Genomic DNA, 23,504 nt, shown 5'->3' with positions numbered 1-23,504 from the left:
GCTAATTTCCCATGTATAATAGGTTGTGCTGCTTCATGGTTATCTCTATTACCCTAAGGGGTACTTTACATGTTGTGACATCGCTAGCATCGGCTAGCGATGCCGAGCGCGATAGTACCCGCCCCCCTCGCACATGCGATATGTGGTAATTGCTGCTGTAGCGAACATAATCGCTACAGCAGCTTCACACGCACATACCTGGTCGGCGACATCGCTGTGACTGCCGAAATATCCCTCCTTCAAGGGGGAGGTGCATTCGGCGTCACAGCGACGTCACTAATCGGCCGGCCAATAGCAGCGGAGGGGCGGAGATGAGCGGGACATAACATCCCGCCCACCTCCTTCCTTCTGCATTGCCGCCGGGACGCAGGTAAGGAGATGTTTGTCGATCCTGCGGGTTTACACACAGCGATGTGTGGTGTCGCAGGAACGACAAACAACATCGTACCTGCGGTGGACCCGACATTATGAAAATGTCCGACGCAACACAGATCACCGATTTTCGATGCTTTTGCGATAGTTTATCGGCGCATCTAGGATTTACACGTTGCGATGTCGCTACTGGTACCGGATGTGCGTCACTAACGACGTGACCCCGACGATATTCCGGATGTGATGTCGCAGTGTGTAAAGCCCCCCTAAAAGTCAACATTATGTACAGCTGACTTATTTCTCTTTGGGATAATGAATGAGCATGTATGAAATGTGGAGGAGCCCATGTTGTGCCTCTCGGCAGAATTTTGACATGCCAATTACACAATTATATGTAAGAAAGAATAGGGAAAATAAATATCTGATACTTTTCAAGGGACATAAGCTGCTTCCAGACGTGTCTGTGATCAGCCTTCTCCCGTCCCCCATTAAAATCAAGCAGATCACTCATGTGTAGGGGAATCAGGAGGTAGCTACCTCATATGTATGAGCAGCTTAACAAATGATAACAATCACATATAAAAAGATATGACAGACTCAGTTCTAGAAAACATAAATGTACTAACCAGTTTATTATAACAGACAAACAGATTACAACTTCTAAAAAAGACTATAAAAGGATGAAAATATAAGAATCTACAAAACTACAGTACATAGATTAAAGGCATCACTGCAAAAGTGTACACACAGCAGGCCATAAAGTTCAAGACTCAAGAATCATGGGTGATGGGTGAAGCATTCAGTGCAGCACTGTGAGGTAAATCCATCTACATTCTGTGGCCAAAAGCCGAGCAGCAAGAGAAAAGACGCATTACCTCAGTGGAGAACTTATCACGCTCCAGTTTGCGGGGCTGAGGCAAATCGGCCTCGTCAGCAGAATCCAGAGAAAGTGCATCGAGGAAGAGGTTCTCGGAGCCAGAGCATCGGTCAGTCCCTTTTAACTTGGGAAGTAACTGTTCTTCAAACGGCATTTCATCAGAATCAGAAAATGACCTGGCCGCGTGTGCCTGGGACCTAGGCAGCGTGGCGCTGGATAAATACTGAGCGACTGCTCCATCACTTTGGTCAGCAAGGAAAGGGTCTGTTTTTCGGGGGCTCAATTGATTTTGAAGCTGGAAAATTAACAAAATAAAATGACCCAAATGAAAAATATTTTGAAGGTAAAAAATTACGTTTACAGAATAATATACAAAGACTTAAAAGGGTATTCCCATCTCCAAAATCCTATCCCAATATGTAGTAGGTGTAATAAGAATATTAGCAAATGTCTCAAATTATAAATGTAGTCTAGTTTTCTTGATAAGATATGTCACTTATCTCATGTGCAGGGCACAGCAGTAGCTTAGGTATCCATGGTTACCATCACTAGTAACTAACTGTCCCGTAACCCTGGATACCTAAGCTACTGTAATGCCCTGCACATAAGGAAAGTGACATAGCTTTTCAGGAGAACAATACTACATTTCTGGAGGTATTTGCTAATATTATTATTATTACACCTACTAGATATTGGCATAGGATCTTGGAGATGGGAATACCTCTTTAAAAGAGTAGTTATACTTTCAAGTAACTTTTGATAATAAACTGTCCTGAGTGTTCATTAGGAATAACACTCTTGCTGGCCATTATATGACTTGTAGTCTGCATTTTCATCATTTTTCTCCTTTACAAGATCTATGAAATAATTTGCCACTGACTCTGAGCTGGTAGGTGGAGACTAGCTGCTATGATGTCTCACATGCACATCACACAAGAGAGATGGATGCCTACTATTAAATAATTAGTTATAACATAGACAGAAGCTACAGCAACATGAAGAACAATATACAGCAGTATCAACCAGTGTGAATATGTATCTAGCTTTGAGGTAACAAACTACTTAGAAAGCTCAGAAGAATTTTACTCATGCTGCCTGTTTCCTCACTCTGCTCTTCCACTCTTCCCCTCTCTATAGCATATAATATGCTGTGTAACTTGACAATTCATTGTGCTGGCAGTCTGTCTTTTGCTGATCAAGATGGATTTGAGCTGTTTTTTTTTTTTCCAGAGTTTATGGTGAATTCAGGAGGAAAAGGGAGGAAGTGGCTCGTAAGTGGAGAAAGAAGCTGAATTCTCCGATAGGATATATTACAACGTTTCTTACACTTACATGTACACTGACGAGCAAAAGGGTAACGATGTTTTGAACTTTTGACTTTTAGGCTCCATATCTCACCATCCACTTCTGCTTGGAACATGAGTGTTGAAAGCCTGAGGTGGATTTACAAAATACTAACAAAATAATAAAAATTAAAATTTAGATTTTTAGAAGCCAAAACAGTAACAATGCAGTGACATCACAGGAATCTGCATAACAAATCATTTGCTAAATAATTGCAAGTCAAATTTATGTATGAGATATAGCTAAGATGATTGTCTGGAAAATGAAGATAGTCTCATGTTCGAAGGTGTAGTCAATATTGAGATATGGAGCCTGAAAGTCAAAAGTTCAAAACATTGTTACCCTTTTGCTTGTCAGTAATGATGAGTGAGTACTGCCATGCTCAGGTGCTTGGTACTTGTTAAGAGCAGTTGGATGCTCGAATGGGTGCGAGTTGAGCATGTGAGTATAATGGAAGGCAATGGGGGACTCAAGCAAGATTTCCCGGATAAATGCTTGAGTCGCAGTCATCCGAGCATGCAACTGCCCTTAACGAGTACCGAGCAACCGAGGATGGCAGTACAGACTCATCAGTACTTGCCGAAGTACTACTGATTTAAAAAACAGTTTGTTGAAAGTATAGTTCCCAGTTAATAAGCATACAAATACACAGAATACATGGTTTTAGAGCTGCACAGTCTATCAGTGGTGTACTCACATTGCAAACTGACAAGAAGTATTGTAGTGTTTTAAGTTGTTTGGCATAAGCAGACCTCACATTATATACTCACTGTTAAAGGGAACCAAACATCAGGATTTTCGTGTATAAGCTGCAGCCAGTGCAGTACTGGCACTATCATGCACAGTGTGTACATACCATCAGGGGGCAGCTCGGGTGTTTAGGTAGTGAAATACAACTTTATAAAGTTTGAAATTTCGTGCACTTTTTGATTGACGTGTGCACCTCTGCAGATAATGTCCGGGCGGATTATGCAGGAGTTCCCCGCCCCCCCACCAGCCTGTTCCTCCCTCTCTCCTGATGTCCGGGCGGGTTATGCACGTGTTCCCCGCCCCCCCGCGCCGCCTGTTCCTCCCTCCCTCCCTCTGGCTGTATGTAAATATCTAATCTTCAGAAACATGGCGCCGGAGTGGGCCTCTGTGCATAGCGCTTATCTCCGGCGCCATGTTTCTGAAGCCCCCGCATTACACAACTTGGTGTCTGAGAGGGCGGCGCATGCGCCCTCGTTTCTTCACAGCCCGTTGTGACCGCGGGAGGGCGCGCGATTAGAACAGGACAGAACAGCTGACCGGAGGACGCGATTACCTGCTGCTCCTGTATTGTGCCGCCCCAGGACACCGGGCCAACACACCAGCCGGTGTGACATCGCTGTGGCGCCGCCCTCTCAGACACCAAGTTGTGTAATGCGGGGGCTTCAGAAACATGGCGCCGGAGATAAGCGCTATGCGCAGAGGCCCACTCCGGCGCCATGTTTCTGAAGATTAGATATTTACATACAGCCAGAGGGAGGGAGGGAGGAACAGGCGGCGCGGGGGGGGCGGGGAACACGTGCATAACCCGCCCGGACATCAGGAGAGAGGGAGGAACAGGCTGGTGGGGGGCGGGGAACTCCTGCATAACCCGCCCGGACATTATCTGCAGAGGTGCACACGTCAATCAAAAAGTGCACGAAATTTCAAACTTTATAAAGTTGTATTTCACTGACTAATCACCCGAGCTGCCCCCTAATGGTATGTACACACTGTGCAGGATAGTGCCAGTACTGCACTGGCTGCAGCTTATACACGAAAATCCTGATGTTTGGTTCCCTTTAAGGTGGAACTGTCACAAAGTAAAAATATACTATTTTTTTTCTCATATTTTATTACCATGCTTTCGAGTATTACATCTCTTTATTTGTTTTATGCACTTTTTTTTTTTTTTAATCCACTATATGGTTTCGGGCCCTTTTATTCAGTGCTAATTTTTATGTGCTTTACCAAGGGGGCAGTGCTCACAGTATAATAATTCAGAGCAGCCTAAAGACGACCCCAGAGAATCCTGTAAGCAATGCCCTTTTGTAAAGAGCATAAAATTCTAAACCAATAAAAAGGCCCAAATATCTCTAGAATCGTATTGTTAAGTTAAATAGAAAATAAAAAAATCAAAATGAAAAATACTTAAGGGTGAATAAAAAAAAAAAAAAAAGCAGGAAAAAATGGCCACTTTTCACCTGGAAACAGGTGATCTTTACATGGAACTGGCAGATCCACTTTAATCACTATTTCTATAAAACGTGAAAACCTCATTTGTTATGAATAATTTCTCTTTTCAGGATACACATTGACCTGAAAATATAAAAAGGTTCAGAAAATGTTGTTGTTCATGTTAAGCTGAAGGTCAGTCTATGGATTGTATATTGGACATTAGTCTAAAGCCCACTTTACACGTTGCAATTAGTTGTACAATCGCATTTGCGATGTGACACGCCCAGGTTGCATACGGGATCTATGAGATTTCACGTTGGTCGTTCATTTGCTATCACACGAGCGTTAGTAGTCTATGTTAAATTGATCAATGTTATGTGCGATCCTTTAGATCATGTGCTCTGTGACGTATGCATTGGGCACCTTTTTTTTTTTTTTATTTATTGACTTGCCAAGCATGTGTAATGTGTAGGGATGCGTTTTTACTATGTCATCTGCCATTCAGCTCTGCTACATGGCCGCTAACAGCAGACACAGACAGCCATGTAGCAGAGCTGAATGGCAGATGACAGCAGACACAGACAGAGCCGCACTGTCAGAATGAACTCGGGTGAACTTCACCCGACTTCATGGTCATGCTGCGGCTCTGTCTGTGTCGCGCCCTGATTAGCGGTCACCAGTGAAGACTCACCGGTGACCGCTAATCTCCTGAGTAACTGAAGTTAGCAGCCCTCTCTCATACTCACCAATCCCCGGCGCTGCACGGCTTTCTCACTGCTCCGGCGGCTTTTACTGTTTTGAAAAAGCCGGCCGCCCATTAAACAATTTCGTATTCCCTGCTTTCCCCGCCCACCAGCGCCTATGATTGGTTACAGTGAGACACGCCCCCACTCTGAGTGAAAGGTGTCACACTGCACCCAATCACAGCAGCCGGTGGGCGTGTCTATACTGTGTAGTGAAATAAATAATTAAATAATTAAAAAAAACGGCGTGCGGTTCCCCCCATTTTTAAAACCAGCCAGATAAAGCCATACGGCTGAAGGCTGGTATTCTCAGGATGGGGAGCTCCACGTTATGGGGAGCCCCCCACCCTAACAATATCAGCCAACAGCCGCCCAGAATTGCCGCATACATTATATGCGACAGTTCTGGGACTGTACCCGGCTCTTCCCGATTTGCCCTGGTGCGTTGGCAAATCGGGGTAATAAGGAGTTATTGGCAGCCCATAGCTGCCAATAAGTCCTAGATTAATCATGTCAGGCGTCTATGAGACACCCTCCATGATTAATCTGTAAGTTACAGTAAATAAACACACACACCAGAAAAAATCCTTTATTAGAAATAAAAACACACACATATACCCTGGTTCACCACTTTAATCAGCCCCAAAAAGCCCTCCTTGTCCGGCGTAATCCAGGATGATCCAGCGTCGCATCCAGCGCTGCTGCATGGAGGTGACCGGAGCCGCAGCAGACACAGCCGCTCCGGTCACCTCCACACAGCAAATGAAGACAGCCGCGCGATCAGCTGCTGTCACTGAGGTTACCCGCGGCCACCGGTGGATGCAGCGGTGGCCGCGGGTAACCTCAGTGACAGCAGCTGATCGCGCGGCTGTGTTCATTTGCTGTGTGGAGGTGACCGGAGCGGCTGTGTCTGCTGCGGCTCCGGTCACCTCCATGCAGCAGCGCTGGATGCGACGCTGGATCATCCTGGATTACGCCGGACAAGGAGGGCTTTTTGGGGCTGATTAAAGTGGTGAACCAGGGTATATGTGTGTGTTTTTATTTCTAATAAAGGATTTTTTCTGGTGTGTGTGTTTATTTACTGTAACTTACAGATTAATCATGGAGGGTGTCTCATAGACGCCTGACATGATTAATCTAGGACTTATTGGCAGCTATGGGCTGCCAATAACTCCTTATTACCCCGATTTGCCAACGCACCAGGGCAAATCGGGAAGAGCCGGGTACAGTCCCAGAACTGTCGCATATAATGTATGCGGCAATTCTGGGCGGCTGTTGGCTGATATTGTTAGGGTGGGGGGCTCCCCATAACGTGGAGCTCCCCATCCGGAGAATACCAGCCTTCAGCCGTATGGCTTTATCTGGCTGGTTTTAAAAATGGGGGGAACCGCACGCCGTTTTTTTTAATTATTTAATTATTTATTTCACTACACAGTATAGACACGCCCACCGGCTGCTGTGATTGGGTGCAGTGTGACACCTGTCACTCAGAGTGGGGGCGTGTCTCACTGTAACCAATCATAGGCGCTGGTGGGCGGGGAAAGCAGGGAATACGAAATTGTTTAATGGGCGGCCGGCTTTTTCAAACAGTAAAAGCCGCCGGAGCAGTGTGAATGCTGTGCAGCGCCGGGGATCGGGGATTGGTGAGTATATGAGAGAGGGGGATAGACTGACATGGACAGAGAGTGAGGGACAGAGATAGTGACGGACTGACAGAGATTAGTGCATGACAGACATTGTGAGGCGCTTCAGAACGCAGCTTTTCAGCTGCGCTCTGAAGCAGACCTTTTTTAAGCTGCGGTGCAGAGCGCACACCTGCGCACATAGCATCAGACATCAAAATCGTATGAGGGATGTCACACGTTACAATTGACTAGGTTCGTGCAACAAAACGCTCAATTCTAGAGAATGATACGATGTGTTTGCGATCAACGGTTTTGCGTTCAATCCTGATCGCATGTAGCTGTCACACGCAGATACCTCACAAACGATGCCGGATGTGCGTCACTTACAACTTGACCCCAACGACGGATTGTGAGATATATTGAAGCGTGTGTAGCGGGCTTTAGGGGTACTTTGCATGCTGCGACATCGCAGGCTGATGCTGCGATGCCGAGCGCGATAGTCCCCGCCCCGTCGCAGCAGCGATATCCTTGTGATAGCTGCCGTAGCGAACATTATCGCTACGGCTGCTTCACATGGACTCACCTGTCCTGCAACCGTCGCTCTGGCCGGCGACCCGCCTCCTTGTTAAGGGGGCGGGTCGTGCAGCGTCACTGCGACATCACACGGCAGGCGGCCAATAGGAGCGGAGGGGCGGAGATGAGCGGGATGTAAACATCCCGCCCACCTCCTTCCTTCCGCATATCCTACGGAAGCCGCAGTGATGCCGGTAGGAGATGTTCCTCGCTCCTGCGGCTTCACACACAGCGATGTGTGCTGCCACAGGAGCGAAGAACAACATCGGACTGTCGCGTCAGCGTAATTATGGATTACGGCGACGCTGCACCGATGATACGATTACGACGCTTTTGCGCTCGTTAATCGTATCATCGAGCCTTTACACACTACGATGTCGTGTGCGATGCCAGAAGTGCGTCATTTTCAATTTGACCCCACCGACATCGCACCTGCGATGTCGTAGTGTGCAAAGCCCGCCTTAGGGCGGCGTTGCAGGTTGCGACATCGCAAGCCGATGCTGCGATGTCGCACGCGATAGTCCCCGCCCCTGTCGCAGGTACGATATCGTGTGATAGCTGGCGTAGCGAAAATTATCGCTACGCCAGCTTCACATGCACTCACCTGCCCTGCGACCGTCGCTCTGGCCGGCGACCCGCCTCCTTCCTAAGGGGGCGGGTCGTGCGGCGTCATAGCGACGTCACACGGCCAATAGCGGCGGAGGGGCGGAGATGAGCAGGATGTAAACATCCCGCCCACCTCCTTCCTTCCGCATATCCTACGGAAGCCGTGGTGACGCCGGTAGGAGATGTCCTTGGTTCTGCGGCTTCACACACAGCGATGTGTGCTGCCGCAGGAGCGAGGAACAACATCAGACCGTCGCGTCAGCGTAATTATGGATTACGCCGACGCTGCACCGATGATACGATTACGACGATTTTGCGCTCGTTAATCGTATCATCTAGGCTTTACACACTACGATGTCGCATGCGATGCCGGATGTGCGTCACTTTCAATTTGACCCCCCCCGACATCGCACCTGCGATGTCGTAGTGTGCAAAGCCCGCCTAAGGGCGGCTTTGCACGTTGCAACATCGCACGTGCGATGTTGGTGGGGTCAAATCGAAAGTGACGCACATCCGGCGTCACTTTCGACATCGTTGTGTGTAAATTCTAGATGATACGATTAACGAGCGCAAAAGCGTCGTTATCGTATCATCGTTGCAGGCTCCGACTTTTCCATAATTATGCTGCCGCGACAGGTACGATGCTGTTCCTCATTCCTGCGGCAGCACACATCGCTGTGTGTTACGCCGCAGGAGCGAGGAACTTCACCTTACCTGCCGCCGCCGGCTCTACGGAAGGAAGGAGGTGGGCAGGATGTTTACATCCTGCTCATCTCTGCCCCTCCGCCGCTATTGGCCGCCTGACGTCGCTATGACGCCGCACGACCCGCCCCCTCAGGAAGGAGGCGGGTCGCCGGCCAGAGCGACGGTCGCAGGGCAGGTGAGTGCATGTGAACCTGGCGTAGCGATAATTTTCGCTACGCCAGCTATCACAAGATATCGTACCTGCGACGGGGGCGGGGACTATCGCGTGCGACATCGCAGCATCGGCTTGCGATGTCGCAACGTGCAAAGCCCGCCTAAAGCCTGCTTTACACACTGCAATGTATCTTACAATGTGTCGGCGGGGTCCCGTCGTAAGTGACGCACATCCGGCATTGTAAGGTACATTGCAGTGTGCGACAGGTACGTGTGACTGCGATTGAACGGTAAAACGTTTATCGCATACACATCGTACCTGTCTCTAGAATTGCACGTTAGATTGTTCATTGTACCCGGGATAGCACACATCGCAATGTGTGACACCCTGGGATCGATGAACAGATCTTACCCCATGTCCTGCGGCTCCCGGCCCACAATGCAGAAGGAAGGAGGTGGGCGGGATGTTTACGTCCCGCTTAGCTCCGCCCCTCCGCTTCTATTGGCCGGCTGCCATGTGACGTCGCTGTGACGCCGAACGTCCCTCCCACTCCAGGAAGTGGACGTTCACCGCCCACATCGAGGTCGTATGGAAGGTAAGTAAGTGTTACAGGGGTTAATCGTTTGTGCGGCACGTTCAACAAATTGAACGTGCCGCACATACGATGGGGGCGTTGCAAATCGCATATGAAATCGTATGCGAAATTGCAACGTGTAAAGCAGGCTTTACAAATATTAATATAGATTATGAACTAAATGTGCAGTTTATATTGTTACGATATGTATTGTTCTTATGACTGCCTTGGTTCATCAGGATTCCTTTCATATTCTTTATCTTTTTGAAATGTTTATACTGTATATGTTGCAAAATACCATTAGATTTTTATTGTCTTTGTGTTATTAGATCATAGATAATAAAACCTGTGTCCTACATAGCATAATCTTTCTTTTGAAAATAGTATACACCAGATATGATACTTAGTCATGAGCGAGCACTAAGATGCTCGAGTGCTCAGTACGCGAAATGAGCAGGTCGGACAGGCTCGACTAATTCCGAATAAAATGGAAGTCAATGGGAAATTTGAGCATTTTGCAGGAAGATTCTTTTTACTTTAGAGCAGGGGTCAGGAACCTTTTTGGCTAAGAGAGCCGTAAACGCCACATATTTTGAAATATAATTCCGCGAGAGCCGTACAATATGTTTAAAGGGCCATTGACAGATCAATCGCTCCAATGTTCACTTAGTACAGCAAGGAATGCTCCTCCCTGCTGTATAAAGCCACAACTGGACTGAAACAATGGTAATTAGCAGTAAAAAAATCAAATAAATAACTTACATTGTGAACTTGCGATGCATGACATCAGTCCAGCAGTCTGGCTTCTTCTTTTTCCTACGCATGACTGGAAGCTGGCATTCTTCCCACCTGATGTTGAGAGAATGCCAGCTTTGAGGCATTCGCAGAAGAAAGAAGCTGGAATATTGGACATGTCACACAACGCATTGTCAGTTATGTCAATTATCTATTTTATTATTTTACAGCGAATTATTGTTTAGGTCCAGCGGTGGCTTAGTGCAGCAGAGAGGAACACTCCTTTGTGTACTAAGTGACCGCTGGAGCAATTGTATCTGTCAGTGGCCCAGACACCCTGCTTCCCATACAGCCTGCACCCCCCATATCACACACACACACACTGCTCCCCATACGGCCTGCACCCCCCATATCCCACACACACACACACACACTGCTTCCCATACAGCCTGCACCCCCCAGATCTCACACACTACACCCCCATATGTCACATACCCTGCTTCCCATACAGCCTGCACCCCCCATATCACACACAATACACCCCCATATCTCACACACCCTGCTCACATATCTCACCCTGCCTGTACCCCAACTTACCCCTCTCAAACACTCTGCACCCCTTCACATGCTTCTGTCACAGTCTGCAGCCCTCATATGCCCCTCACCCTGCAGCCCCCCTCACCCTTATGTCCCCTCTTTTCTTATTACCAGTCATGTGTCCAAATCTCCTTCAGGATTCACTATCTTTGCTTTCTGCCCGGCATCCTGTGTCTCCTCCCACACAGTCACATGGGCGTGACATCATCGCAGGTCCTGCAGGATGGAGATTCCGTCTGCTGTGCAGGTCAGGACTAGCACTCCTGCAGCTCAGACATGGCTGGTGGCCTCTCCAGGTCAGGGGCCCCTCTACTGACACTGGGCTCCCCTGACTCACAGTTCGGCCACTACACAGCAGCACTACACATAGACGCAGAGCGGCTGCCGGGCCCCTATGTGTACTAGTGCCGCTGTGTAGTGGCCGGCCTGTGAGTCAGGGGAGCCCAGTGTCAGTAGAGGGGCGGCTCCCTTCTCGTTCCCCCGCTGATACGGTCTCCTCGGCGCGTCGTCCATTGCTGTCGCTCGCTCTGACCTCTCAGCAGGCGCGCAGTGATGACGTCACCGCGCTCGCTGCAGAGCTGTCAGAAGAACGCCGACAGTCACAGCGGGGAGAATGATAAGAGAGAGAGCGCGCCGCTCACTCTCTCATCATTGCTCTCAATTGTATCGGCACCTGCGATGCCGATGCAATTGAAAGCTCGATCCTCGGCGGGGGGCGGTGACAGCACGGCCACCGGGCCCCCCTGAGTAGCCGGGTGCTGGCGCCGGCCCTGATCCTTCCCATAGACAGGTAGGAGCCCTGTCTGCGAGCCAGATACGGCCATCAAAAGAGCCATATCTGGCTCGCGAGCCATAGGTTCCCGACCCCTGCTTTAGAGGCTTTGGCTTAAAACAATCATGAAAAACTGCAGCAAACTTTCCTGACAGAGCAAGGTCAAAATAGAGGAAGTGTGTTATTAATGTATTTAGCAATGTTAAAAGTGTGCTAGGTCCGACCTGTGTTCTCAGCCCACAAAATGCTTTACCAGCTGATGTTCACTTTCCTATAAGCTGCTTTTAAGAAACCCCAGAGAACACAATGCCAAGATTGGTTAGGTGATAAATGCTTGAATGATATAAAAGTTTTCTACTCATGCAAGACTCAGCGACCTATATTCTGGAGACGCACACAGATTTACTTGGCTATTTTTAAAGGAAACCTGTCAGGTGCAATATGCACCCAGAGCCAAGAGCAGTTCTGGGTGTATATTGCTAATCCCTGCCTATCTGTCCCTGTATACACTAGTATAGATAAAGGGATCTTTAGACTAGTCCGCCCTCTTAGCATGTTAGTACACCCACAGGGGCACACTAACGTGCTATTCAATACAGCATCACCAGTGGTGACGCGCGTGCCTGTGTTTGCTGTGTCTCAGCATCTGAATACTGGGCACTTCCAGTCATGCGCAGTATGAGACGGGTGTACGCGTCCCAGCTTCAGAGAGGTCCACTGCGCATGACTGGAAGTGCCCGGCATTCAGAAGAGCGTTGACAGCGAACACAGGTACGCGCGTCACTGCTGGTGATGCTGCATTGAATAGCACGTTAGTTCGCCCCTGTGTGCATACTAATATGCTAAGAGGGCTGTTAGTCGGGAGATATAATGCCCTTGGCACTAGTCCCCACACTCATTAGCATAAGATAAAATATCTTTAGAAATACTTTTTCTATAAACAGAAGCCAAGAATCAATTTTCAAACATTGAACCTTCCAAAAGACAAAGGGGGCATGGGCTTACCCAATATATCGTTATACTACCAAGCTGCTGTCCTCTCCAGAACGGTGGACTGGATCAGACGTCCTCCGAGTAAATTGTGGATATCTATAGAAGAATACTTAACTCCCGCCCCTCTACGAGCTATGTTACTCTCCCCTCCTAACCAGAAAGATAAAAGAACCATTACAAATGAACTAACGAGAACCCTTATGCACAAATGGAAGGACAATAGGGAGATATTGGCCCCACCTCTTTCACCTCTAACCCAAGTTTCAGACATATTAGACGCTGATGTTAATCAAGCCGCATCCACGAAGGTCACATTCCTGACCAATGTGAATGTTCCGTTAGCTGATCTTTTGGTGGATGGCTCTTTGATATCTGAACAGGAGATGGGTATGAACCCTCTTCTCGCTAGGCTCACATTCCTACATTATACGAAATTAAAACATGTGATCCACCCATTATTACCCCATTCCCATCTCGACAGACCTTTAACTACATTTGAATCTTTCTGCACGCAAACCCGGGCCCCCAGGAAAGTTCTTTCTAATCTATACCATACCCTGCTTACAAAAAAACTGGTGGTAAAGAGAGCGTACATACTAAGATGGGAAAGGGACCTGAAAACAACATTTACCGATCTTCAAACGAGCCAAATTTATAAAGCCTCACACGGTCCGTCATGTTGTGTGAGAGTTCAAGAGAATTCTTTCAAAGTGATTGCGAGATGGTACATTGTCCCCACCTCGTCTAGTACGTGGAGCTCTTCCACCTCGGATCAATGCTGGCGATGCGAGAGGGACAAGGGAACATATTTACATGTGTGGTGGGAATGTCCGATTATCCAGACCTTCTGGCGGATAGCATCACAGTTAATATTTGACCTCACAGGCAAAAAGGGGGTCCTAGACCCTAGACAAATGCTTCTGAACTTCCCAATGTGGCCTAAAGATGGAGCTACTTCGAAACTAGCGTCATTTGTAGGTTCAGCTTGTAAACTTCTCATTGCCCAATTGTGGCGCACAACGAAAATTCCCACTCTCACACAGCTCTTGCTGAAGATTGATCAATTATATCACGTCGAAGAACTTTCGGCCCTTTCACGTCAGAATGTGCTCTCTTTCAACCAGGTTTGGAAGGCTTGGCAGGCCTATAAGTCTAAACCCCAATTTTCAATACTTACTTCGCAGACGGCAGCATAGGGAATTGTGAGTCATCCTACCCCCCCTCCAATGAGATGAAGGACAGATGTCGGACCATAACATTCACGAAATGAGTAGACCTAAGACCAAACTCCTCTCCTTTTTCCTTTCTATCCTATCTCTTTCCCCTCTTTCTCCGTCTCTTGAACCTATTAACTCTAATCCTTTAACTGAATTCCATGCGATACAAATTCGCTCTTCTAGATACTAGCTACTCCCCTACTCCTAATTTCTATGATACTTACTGTTAAAAACTGTTTCATGTTAACCCAGAAATCAGGCTAATTAATCTGAATCGGACTTTCCTAAAGCCGGATGGCCAAGTCTATTATGTGGATAAGCTCAGAAAATACACAAGTAGTCTGAGATATATAGAAACAAGGGGAAGTTTACGATACAATTGCAATAATCTTGGCTGAGACTGTGATTTCTGTTGATTTTGTATTCTTATTTTTTTGCTTCAATAAACAAAACATTAAAACAAACAGAAATACTTTTTCTAAACATCCCTTTATCTCTGCTACTAGCTACAGGGACAGTTAGACAGGGATTAGAAATATGCACCCAAAACTGCTTGTGGTTCTAGGTGCATATTGCCCCTGACAGGTTTCCTTTAACGTGATATCCCGGGCTTAAGAATAAACTAAGGCTGCTTTCACACTACGTTTTTTTAACATGCGTCATGAACGTTTTTTTGCTGGAAAGTGGATCCTATTTTTACAAAGAAAAACGCATGCAAATGAATGTGTTATTTTGCAGGATCATGTCACTTGAAGTTTATGGGTGGGCATTGAAGTCATGTGATCGGGAGTGAGGGGAACTGAACGTGATAGAGTGGGAGCTGGCATCTAACTGCTGCAGACACTGGTAACCAAGGTAAACATCGGGTAACTAAGCAAAGTGGTTTGCTTGGATACCCGATATTTACCTTGGTTACGAGCGTCCTCAGCTGCTAGAAGCCGGGCTGTCTGCTCCCTGCACACGTAACCAAGGTAAACATCGGGTAACTAAGCGAAGCGCTTTGCTTGGTTACCCGATATTTACCTTGGTTACAAGTGTCTGCCACTCTCAGGTGGGGGAGAGGGAGAGGAGAGAGAGGGGGGAGAGAGAGAGAGGGAGGGGGAGAGAGAGACTGATCACGCCAGGCTGGTTTCTGGGCATGCTCAGTAGAGCAAGCAGGATCCTGTCTATCAGCATGCCAGCGTTCACATGCGTTTGCGTGCAGTATAGTCAGGATCCAGTGAAAAACAGTATTTGGACGCAGCTCAAAAACACTATAAGAGGCGTTTTTGAAAAAAGTTAAAAAACTGCAAGTTGCTGGATCCTCACTATAACGCACGCAAACGCATGTGAATGCATGTTGACGCGAGTCCATTGCAAATGCATTGAAATGAAAACGCATTTGCACTGGATCCATTTTTGCGTTAAAAAAACTTCATGACGCATGTTAAAAAAAACGTAGTGTGAAAGCAGCCTTAGTTATAAAGATACATTAAAACAGTTTGTAATGGGATGTTTTAAAGTATATAACATGAAATGTGGATATACCATGATTTTAAGCTATAACTCCTCCTGAATGTGTAAGTACAAAACTAAGGAAACCAGTCCATCTGGAGGAAAATCCTAACTTATGTCTTTGGAGACGCTATAACCGTGTTACAGGAACATTATGCAATTTTATTCCATGTCACATACTTCCGTTCTGCATTAAACATAAATCCCTTCAAAATGATTTATGTTTTATACAAGTAAAATGAATTACCGTACAAAAATTTTAGCTTTTCACAAGTAAATACTGTTTTGCCCAAAAAAAGACAAAAGTATTCCAGAAGTTATAACTTTATTGGCAAACCCCCAAAATTGTTATTGTAAAGAGTACAAAGAATTAGTTGGAAACCTGCCCAATTAAGGAGCCTCGGTGCTTTGAAAGCTTGCAAAAATAATTTTTCTGGTTAACCAATAAAGGTATCACTCCTAGAATATTTTTGTCTTTTTTGGGCATAGAAGTATTTACATCTATTTTTTCGTCTAGCTCAGTACTGTTAGCGATGAGAGGACCCCTGGCGAGCGACACAACACAAAGGGTACACCATGGAAACAATACAATGGATGGCCCTGGTACTAGGGGGACGGGAGCGGGGTTACCTCCTAACACTCATCTGCAGCTGATACCTAACATCCCTAGATGGGTCCTCCCTCTCCAATCATGTGCCTATTTTTTTGCTGGCCCTGAACTCACCCTGACTAGTGCAAGGGCCAGAGAAACGCTAGTCTTGCCATTACAATAAAACAACACGAGGAAGGCAAGGCAAACAGGGGAAAGACACAACAACTAGCTCTACACAACTACTCAAGCAGGAATTTTCTCAGCTGCAACAGCAGCAACACCTCAGCTTCTATAGAGCTAGGCTCCTTCAGAGTGGTCAGTTATGGAATGAGCAATATCTGGTATAGGAGAGAGTGAGAATTGAGTTTATATAGCAAAAGGTCGTGGCTGCAGCTGAGATTAACAGATACAAGTCAATCTCAGCAGGATAGAAAGGAGATCATAACCCCTTCAGCACCAAATGGAATTAAATACGACATAATCAGGATAAGTGATGAGCAGATTCTAAAATGGATCTGCGATCAACCAAAAGCTGAGACTTTCTGATCCCCAATCCCCCAGAGGTCTCAGCAGGGCGTGACACACTCAAGACTTAACTGGCTGCAAGTATATTCACTTTTAGTTGATGTCAGGGGTACTCATCAAGTTCATGTTTGTGTTGATAAGGAACAAGGCTTTGGAGAAAGGTTTTTATGTTTTTATATGTCACTCTACCTGCTCTATTCTTCTCAGGAGTTCTTTACGTTGCTGCTCCCAATCGTGCCTCTCTCTGTCAACCCGATCCAAAATCTCAGCTCTCTCCTGGTTCCAGTTCTTATCACCTTGCTGGACTTGTCTACGGAGGTCCATCACCAACCTGTGACTCTCAGAAAGCAGCTTCTTGTACTCATCGCGCTCAAGATGGAAGGAAGCCTTCTTCTCAGAGGGACTCAAATCACCTGCCACTCTGGGATTTCTTGTTTCAAACTGTAGAAGCAAATAAAAATATTTTGGGTTTCAGACTTTTCAAAGTAGAAAAGTGAGAGCTTTTGTATTTGTTCATTTCTACATATCTACGTATATGCTGTGCATTTACATTGGACACTAGATCTTTATCACTTGCACATAGGATTTATGAGGCTATCGAGGCTAAACCTCTCACTGTCACAAGCATAAAAAATACATTTGCACATAGTAATAGAGCTACAAGAGGAAAAAAAGGCTTCCTTTAAAAACCACTTATTATGCTAAATTCACACACACACTTGTGTTTTGTTTTGTCCAACTTCAGTGTTTATAAATAACAAAACATATATTTTGGTATTTTTGTGTTATATACAGTAAATTTTTATGGGAAAATTTCCCACTTCAAAAAAAAGCAAAACATTTAAGTACCAAGACACATTAATAAAACTATACATTTTCCTTCACAGGAACATTAAAGATGTATTTCGACATTACTCTCCCCAGTTGGGATATCACTGTTGGAGACTGTCCATTTAAGCACAGCACAATCTATTATATTGTCCCTGCAGAATCAAATGGGAGGAAGAAAGTTATTTCTGGGCTATCCCTTTGATTAAAGAGTCCCTCACCACTTTCAAGTCTGCACTCACTACTGCAAAACAAACCTACTTCTCATCCCTCATATCCTCTCTATGTCACAACCCTTAACAGCTATTTAAAGGGAACCTGTCATCAGAAATTTAGCTATAAAGCTAAAAGTTCCCCCCTCTGCAGCTCCTGGGCTGCATTCTAGGAAGCTTCCTATAGTTCTTGTGGCTGCTTTTATACCAAAATAAACACTTTGTAAACTGGTACCTTTTCTTATGCAAATTTCGTAAATCTTCCATGTGGGCGGGCTGCCTGGGGTCCGTTGCTGTTCCTCCAGCAGATTTACACCGCCCCCGAACGCTGAATTTCAAAGCTCAGGACGCCGCCCCTGGGTGCCCGTGGTCCCGCGCATGCGCTGTTCCACTGTAGCGGTGCCGTGCACTGTGTGCACGTGTGACCGCTGGTGACGCTTTGCGCGGGCACGAGGTTATGGGCGGCGCTGTGAGTGTCATCAGCAAGTGCCGCCCATAACCTCGTGACTGCACTTTCCCCTATTACTCCAGCGTTATGCGCAAGCGATCGCTGGCCAGATGACCGGACGTCACCTGCTGCTGAGCAGGATGGGAAAGAGGTGACGTCCAGTCATCTGGCCAGCGATCGCTTGCGCATAACGCTGGAGTAATAGGGGAAAGTGCAGTCACGAGGTTATGGGCGGCACTTGCTGATGACACTCACAGCGCCGCCCATAACCTCGTGCCCGCGCAAAGCGTCACCAGCGGTCACACGTGCACACAGTGCACGGCACCGCTACAGTGGAACAGCGCATGCGCGGGACCACGGGCACCCAGGGGCGGCGTCCTGAGCTTTGAAATTCAGCGTTCGGGGGCGGCGTAAATCTGCTGGAGGAACAGCAACGGACCCCAGGCAGCCCGCCCACATGTAAGATTTACGAAATTTGCATAAGAAAAGGTACCAGTTTACAAAGTGTTTATTTTGGTATAAAAGCAGCCACAAGAACTATAGGAAGCTTCCTAGAATGCAGCCCAGGAGCTGCAGAGGGGGGAACTTTTAGCTTTATAGCTAAATTTCTGATGACAGGTTCACTTTAACACTTTCAATTCTCTCCTCCGTCCCCCAGCACCACCTCCCTCTCCTCTCCTCTCAGCTGAAGAGTTTGCCTCTTTCTTCAAGCAGAAGATTGACAATATCAGAGCAAGCTTTGGCCCACAATCCCCACAGCCCCTCATGATAGCTACTCAGCCCTCTTCTTCCAAATCCAGCTTCTCCCCCATGACAGAAGATCATCTTTCCACTCTACTCTCAAGATCACATCTAACCACCTGTGCACTTGACCCGCTCCCATCACACCTCATCCCCAACATCACCGCAGTCCTCATCCCAGCCCTAACCCATCTCTTCAACCTATCACTATCAACTGGTGTATTCCCTTCATGATTTAAACATGCTTCACTCACACCCGTTCTTAAAAAGCCCATCCTCTTTGTATAGCTACCGCCCCATGTCCCTTCTCCCCTATGCCTCAAAACTACTGGAACAGCATATCCATCTTGAACTGTCCTCATACCTCTTCTCCTGCTCCCTCTTTGACCAGCTACAATCTGGCTTCCGACTGCATCACTCTAATGAAACTGGCCTAACTAAAGTAACCAATGACCTACTAACTGACAAAGCCAAGTGACACTACTCTGTCCTCCTCCTCCTGTCCTCTGCCTTAATAATAATAATAATAATAATAATAATAATCTTTCGACACAGTAGACCACTCCATCCTATTACAGATTCTCTCCTCTCTGGGCATCACAGACTTGGCCCTATCTTGGATCTCTTCATACCTAACCGACCAAACTCTCAATGTCTCCCACTCTCACACCACCTACTCATCCCATCCTCTATCCATTGGTGTCCCCCAAGGTTCAGTTCTTTGACTCCTAATGTTCTCCATCTATACCTTCGACCTGGGACAGCTCATAGAGTTCCATGGCTTTCAGTATCATCTCTATGCCGATGATACTCAGATCTACCTCTCTGGACCTGACATTACCTCCTTCATAACCAAAATCCCACAATGTATCTCTGCTATTTCATCCTTCTTCTCTGCGTGATTCCTAAAGCTTAATATGGACAAAACAGAATTCATTATCTTTCCTCCTCCTCATTCAACTCCTCCACCAAGCCTATCTATCAAAGTTGATGGCTGCTCACTCTCCCCAGTCTCACAAGCTCGTTGCCTTGGAGTTACCCTCAACTCTGCTCTATCCTTCAAGCCGCACATCCAAGCCCTCTTCACCTCATGCTGACTACAACTCAAAAATATCTCCTGGATCCGTGCCTTCCTTAACCAAGAAACAGCAAAAACATTAGTACATTCCCTCATCATCTCCCGCCTCGACTATTGCAACCTCCTGCTCTCTGGCCTCCCTTCCAACACTCTTGCACCCCTCCAATCTATCCTGAACTCTGTAGCCTGCTTAATCCACCTCTCCCCTTGCTATTCACCACTCTGCCAGTCCCTTCTCTGGCTTCCCATTGCCCAAAAACTCCAGTTCAAAACATTAACCATGACCTACAAAGCCATCCACAACCTGTCTCCTCCTTACATCTGTGATCTAGTCTCCTATTACCTACCTGCACGCAACCTCAGATCCTCACAAGATCTCCTTCTCTACTCCTCTCTTATCTCCCCTTCCCACAATCACATACAAGATTTCTCCCGTGCCTCCCCCATACTCTGGAACGCTGTACCCCAGCATATCAGACTCTCTCCTATCGTGAAAATCTTCAAGATGAACCTGGAGACCCACCTCTTCCGACAAGCCTACAACCTACAATAACCCTCAGTCCAGTACACAACTGCGCAACCAGCTCTGTCCTCACCTATTGTACCCTCACCCATTCCCTGTAGACTGTGAGCCCTCGCAGCCAGGGCCTCTCTCCTCCTGTACCAGTCTGTTTTATACTGTTAATGATTGTTGTACTAGTTGTTATTAGTTCTTATGTATACCCTTTTTCATTTGTAAAGCGCCATGGAATTAATGGCGCTATAATAATAAATTTAAAAAAAAAATAAATAAATAAATATATATATATATATATATATATATATATATATAAATAAGGGAGAGAGAGAGAGAGAGAGAGAGAGAAATCAAAAAAGAGCAAATGTGAAAATGCTGGCATATGTTTTTGAGACAACATGAATGCTAATCATAAAAGTGTGTGTATGAAGGTACAAGTAGGGTGGCTCCAATAAACTTTTTAATGTATTTTTTATTACAAAAGCAAAAGATGGACTTAGCTACAGAAGTGTAAGTCGTTCATTTAAATTTCTAATTCCCGTTGAATCCACTTTTGACTTTGGCTAAAAACACTATGTGACGACAGGGACACGCAGTGCCTAGCATGGGTTAACTTTCTTAAAATTCATCTAGATATGAAGACAGTTTGTTTATAGATGGGGGATAATCCCTCATTGTTCTACAAGACTCTTGGGAGTTTAGTATTGAATATTTTGTTGACTCATGTAATTGTTTTGGCCACTGAAGGCCAGACTCCCATTGTATTACTAATCTAATGTAAATTACCTCAGTGGCCATTGCCTAGTCTGTGGATTTCAGACTACATGTAAATATCCTCAGTCTTTCTATCCACATCATTTAAATGAACATTATCCATGCGGCTTGAAATTCATCCAATAAGAGAAGCAACCTTGTACAACCAATCCGATAAGGGCACAGTATATCCTAAGGGAAGATTATGGCTATAAAAGGGGACTTCTTGGAGTCACCAGGTTGTTGATGGATGTTGTATGATCCAGTCTAAGCTCTTAGGAGCTGGCTAGGGGATCAGAACCAGGATGCCTTGTGGACTCGGTCTAGGGACTTTGGCTCCGACTAGAGGACTTGGCTACATGGCTTCAATCTAGGGACTCCGATTCCGATTGGAGACCATACCACAGTTTAGGGATTTCGACTCCGGCTACCAGGATTATATCACATCATCATACCAAAGACTACTTAAGGAAGAAACCCAGGTTGGGACAATTTGGTCACCTGGCTACAGACTTTGCAGACCACAGCCAGCTTCCTAAACTGGCATTATTCCACTCTCAGTGGGTGCCCGCCAAAAGCGGGGTGCTGCTGGATTGGAGTAAGTAGCCCTGGAAGCTTTGAGGCACGGACATTCTAAATCCCTGGTGAACCAGCGGAAGGGGGAAAAACTGTTGCCTGTTACATTTGTGTGTTTGCTGGTTATGTGCCGTTAATTGTTTGGGGATCCAATAAAGTCTTAATTTTGTGATTACCTCACCCTGTGTTGTCTGAGTAGTGCTCCGCCCACGGTTAAGGAGGTCTGCGTTCAGTTGGGATGAGCCCTGGGTCATGCTGTCTTTCTAAAGGCGGCCTGATCAGCGGACTAGATCACTCACTGACCCCCGTGTCTCCACACACTGCATTAAAAAAAGCAATAAAATCTGCAGGGTTTTTTTTTCCATTTAAACTATAAGTGTTTTCACTGGCTCTTGGAATGAACACGTTTTGGTAAAATTAAAGTTTGCAGAAAATTATGGAAAGTCTATGCACACAACATTTTTGTGACATTTTGGAAATTATCATTTTTTGTATATTTAAATGCAACATGCTTTAGGTATGGATTTTTGTTTTCTCCCCATTAGATTTTCAATAGGACTTGAAAATCAGTAGAAAAAAAATGTATGTTATATATGTTACAAAGTAAAAGGCACTACTAAAAATGATTGTAATAAAAAAGCTGTAGAAAGAGGGGGGAAAAAACGTTTTAAATTTTAGCATTTAATGGAGACTTTGATCTGCCAGAAATAAGTGGAACAAGTTATTACCTGTGCCAACAAACAATTTTGTACTCGTATTACTGTAAGATTTAGCTTTATTTCTTGATACTAAGAGTGCAATCTTACTATATAGAATTGCATGATCTATGTTTGAATGATTGTTCTGAATTTTTGAGAGACTGTTTTAATAACCACATAAAGACGTCGCGCTGTAAGTTTAAATGGCTTGTTCAATCTTCTGATAAAATCCTGCGGTCACTCCAGGCTTTACTGGTATTGCTGGTTATTAGAGGTGGTAAGATGATCACAAGTATGTGATCTGCATACTTCCGGCCACATTCTGACTAGACATACCTGTCTTCCTGAATTGAGAGAAACCAAGCACGACTAGTTAGCATGTGACCTCATATACGCAAATCGCAAAGTTGCTGTCAAGTGACTGCCTGCTCTCACCAGCAATACTCATGAATCCTGACAGTGATTTTTGTACGGTCACATGGTCTTAAAAAAACCACAGACATAAAATGGGTACGTCTTCTATCCATTAAAATCACATACGTGAAAAACAGATGTCTAAACTAAATCTGCTCCAATGAGCACACTTAATTAACGCTTTTACGGATTAGTAGGATTGCTGTTGCCTATATTAGTATAGGTGGATATGTAGATGTCATATGATGGCTGTTATATTGGTACAAGGAGTGGGTGCTGGGTTTAGCATGGCTGGTGTTCCCTTTAACTTGTTCTGGGTAGTGTAAAACAAAACACAATATACCATAATTAAAACATATCAAATTAAAAAATCTCCACTGCTGACTAACTGGACATGAAATATTTACTTTACTATATTTACCATTGTCATGGAGTTGGCTTCAAAATTAAATATTATCTATTAGTATTGTAAAATTATTCTTTTTTCCCACGTTTACTTTTACAGGATTTTAGGAAAGTTTAACATTTTGCTTCTTATTAAATATATGTTAGATTCT

At 45.6% G+C, this 23,504-nt stretch overlaps 1 protein-coding gene across 4 annotated transcripts in view; it reads right to left on the bottom strand.

Annotated features, from left to right (window-relative positions):
- Positions 1-23,504, bottom strand: part of MTCL1 (microtubule crosslinking factor 1) — a 238,040-nt gene that overhangs the window by 18,659 nt on the left and 195,877 nt on the right. For all 4 annotated transcript variants that reach the window (XM_075314532.1, XM_075314533.1, XM_075314535.1 and 1 more), the window contains 2 exons: positions 16,872-17,123; positions 1,248-1,544 (listed from right to left, as the gene is read on the bottom strand). In XM_075314532.1, coding sequence (XP_075170647.1) covers positions 1,248-1,544; positions 16,872-17,123 — 549 coding nt within the window. The remainder of the gene's footprint in view (positions 1-1,247; positions 1,545-16,871; positions 17,124-23,504) is intronic.

The sequence above is a fragment of the Anomaloglossus baeobatrachus genome, chromosome 6, assembly GCF_048569485.1.
Source record: "Anomaloglossus baeobatrachus isolate aAnoBae1 chromosome 6, aAnoBae1.hap1, whole genome shotgun sequence".
In the NCBI taxonomy this organism is placed as follows: Eukaryota; Metazoa; Chordata; class Amphibia; order Anura; family Aromobatidae; genus Anomaloglossus; species Anomaloglossus baeobatrachus.
The sequence above is the reverse complement of the archived record's forward strand: the minus strand, read 5'-3'. Positions and strand labels throughout refer to the sequence as shown.